This window comes from Triticum aestivum, chromosome 6A (genome assembly GCF_018294505.1).
Source record: "Triticum aestivum cultivar Chinese Spring chromosome 6A, IWGSC CS RefSeq v2.1, whole genome shotgun sequence".
Taxonomy (NCBI): domain Eukaryota; kingdom Viridiplantae; phylum Streptophyta; class Magnoliopsida; order Poales; family Poaceae; genus Triticum; species Triticum aestivum.
In genome coordinates this window covers 18,395,913-18,398,903 of record NC_057809.1, presented here as the reverse complement: position 1 = coordinate 18,398,903, position 2,991 = coordinate 18,395,913, and the positions used below count along the sequence as shown (strand labels likewise).

Below are 2,991 nucleotides of genomic sequence, written 5' to 3'. Positions count from 1 at the left end.
CGTCGGCCATGGTGCATTCCGGGGAGCTGGTAGAGGTGACATCTGACCGGAGAAAACTCTGGATGACTCGCTCATCCTGACGGTGGCGACGACCAAGGTCATCGTTCTCCTCCTTGCAGGCGCCGTCGAGGTTGCTACCCTCCATCCTGACACCATGCCCGGGTGAAAACCCAAAATTTCCTCAGATTTGGCGACGACGACATTGTGTGTGTCGTGCCCTTCTTGGAGGCGCCGCATGGGGGTTCGGGTGCTCGGTTAGAGGAACTGTAGGCGGAGGGGATGGGACCAGTGGCAGCAGGTGGTGTTCGTGAAGGAGGAGTGGTGTGGCATCTAGCACGTCGACAACGGCGTCTCGGCGGCATGGAGCAGCGGGGTCTCATTGGTGGGCGCTTGGTGATGGATGAGCGCAGGATGGAGGCGTTGTCTGGCGTCGACGTTAGCTAGGCCTGTCAAGGTTGATGCGCCACAACAACTCTGAAGATGGATCGGTGAAAGAGGGTGGCGGCAGCCTCTAAGAGTGAACTGGACTGGTCTATGCCCCAGACCCAGTAATGTGGCTTGGTTGGGGCCTCCAATTTTAGATGGTAGGATATGGTGCTAGGTCTGTTCAGTATTCGGCAAGGACTGTCGGCGCTCATTCATCAAATGGATAGGAGTAGCGACACATGTTGTCAAGATGATGGCTTCATATGTACTGATGCATTACTTTGTAAGATTTTAATGAATAATTAATAAATTGGCTGCATACATCACCGAGACGCAGAGGCCGGGGTCTTCCTTCTTTTCTAAGAAAGGATCTTGATTATTTTTACAACACCATACTCACAGGATATTACTGGTACCTGCATGTGCGCAAGCACAAATGTGATAGGCTATTGTCCAGAGTCAACTCTTTGCACAGTTTTCAGCAACACAACACGTACTGTAGCTAGCTCTGCAGTTAGTAGAGTCAACTCTTATATCTGTACTAGTACATCTTTGCAAAAAGAAAGAGCTCGTAATTTACAGTTGGCTTAGGAATATCTCAGCCTGCAAGTTCTGCAGTCAGATGGAATAAACCCAACGGTGTCAACTCTTTTGCACTGGTACAATTAATGACCTGCATAGCATATACGTATATTCATATCATATAAGTAGTTTGGCTGCCATGATAAGTTGAACAGAACAGATGTACGATCGTTGCAACAAGTGTTTGCTAAACTATGTTTAATTTGAGCCGAAACAAGACAAAGGAAACGCGAGCAGCATATGCCAGCGAATATGCCAACCCGAAGCTGCTCTCTTGGTCTATAAATACATACCTTCGTGTAGTCTCTCGAGCAGAAACACAAGCGTTACAACCTTGATAGCTAGAGCCACCTTTGTACTCAGCTACCTCTGGCCTCCCCTAGTCCACAGTTCAGCTCAGCTCCAAGGAGCAAGCAAAGCGGAAGCCCTCTTCCAGCCTCAACACAAGAAGATATGGAAACGGAGGTCGGCTCCCCGGCCACCGCCACTGCGGCGCCCATCAACTTCTCGCTGCCGGTGGACTCTGAGCACAAGGCCAAGTCCATCAAGATCTTCTCCTTCGGCAACCCACACATGCGTGCCTTCCATCTCGGATGGATGTCCTTCTTCACCTGCGTTGTCTCCACCTTTGCCGCTGCGCCGCTCATCCCCATCATCCGCGACAACCTCAACCTCACCAAGGCCGACATCGGCAACGCCGGAGTCGCCTCCGTCTCCGGCGCCATCTTCTCAAGGCTAGCCATGGGCGCCATCTGCGACCTTCTCGGCCCGCGTTATGGCTGTGCCTTCCTCGTCATGCTCTCCGCACCAGCGGTGTTCTGCATGTCAGTCATCGATGGTCCTGGAGGATACATCACTATCCGATTCCTTATTGGTGTCTCTCTTGCCACCTTTGTGTCATGTCAGTATTGGATTAGTACCATGTTCAATAGTAAGATCATCGGGACGGTCGGTGGCTTGACGGCGGGGTGGGGTGACATGGGCGGCGGTGCCACACAACTCATCATGCCTCTCGTCTTTGACGGCATCCTGGCATGTGGTGCAACACGCTTCACAGCATGGCGCATTGCATATTTCGTGCCAGGAATGATGTTGGTGGTGATGGGCTTGCTTGTCCTCACCATGGGGCAAGACCTTCCCGACGGCAACCTGAGGAGCCTTCAGAAAAATGGTGACATGAACAAAGACAAGTTCTCCAATGTTCTCCGGGGCGCCGTCACCAACTATCGTACATGGATCTTCGTCTTCATCTATGGCTACTGCATGGGCGTCGAGCTCACTACCAACAACGTGATAGCCGAGTACTACTACGACAGCTTCCACCTCGACCTCCGTGCCGCCGGCACCATCGCTGCTAGCTTTGGCTTGGCCAATATCTTCGCACGACCGATGGGAGGCTACCTCTCCGACCTTGGCGCCCGCTACTTCGGCATGCGTGCCCGTCTCTGGAACATCTGGATCCTCCAAACAGCCGGTGGAGTCTTCTGCATTTGTCTTGGCCGTGCATCAAGTCTGCCCACCTCCGTCACTTGCATGGTCCTCTACTCCATCTGCGTCGAGGCTGCATGTGGTGCGGTCTACGGTGTCATCCCTTTCGTCTCCCGACGCTCCCTCGGCCTCATCTCTGGCATGAGCGGCGCAGGCGGTAATGTCGGTGGCGGGCTGACACAGTTCCTCTTCTTTACGTCATCACAGTACTCCACCGGCAAAGGACTGCAGTACATGGGTATTATGATCATGGTGTGCACACTCCCCATCACGCTTGTGCACTTCCCGCAGTGGGGATCTATGCTCCTTCCTCCCAGCGCCGACGCCGCCGAGGAGGACTACTACGGTGCCGAGTGGACAGAGGAGGAGAAGAGCAAGGGCCTCCACCTTGCCGGCCTCAAGTTCGCCGAGAACAGTGTCTCAGAGCGCGGCAAACGCAATGCCATCCTGGCAGTACCTTGCAGCCCACCTAACAACACGCCCCAGCACGTATAA

At 53.6% G+C, this 2,991-nt stretch overlaps 1 protein-coding gene across 1 annotated transcript; it reads left to right on the top strand.

Moving 5' to 3' along the window:
• The first annotated feature begins 1,364 nt into the window (after positions 1 to 1,364).
• On the top strand, positions 1,365 to 2,991 carry LOC123130047 (high-affinity nitrate transporter 2.1-like). The gene has a single exon (XM_044550001.1). The coding sequence runs from the start codon at positions 1,462 to 1,464 to the stop codon at positions 2,989 to 2,991; it is 1,530 nt and encodes a 509-aa protein (XP_044405936.1). The 5' UTR covers positions 1,365 to 1,461.

What these genes read in the sequence shown, in the direction of transcription:
- LOC123130047 (XM_044550001.1), top strand. Translation starts at nt 1,462, where the DNA reads ATGGAAACGGAGGTCGGCTCCCCGGCCACCGCCACTGCGGCGCCCATC.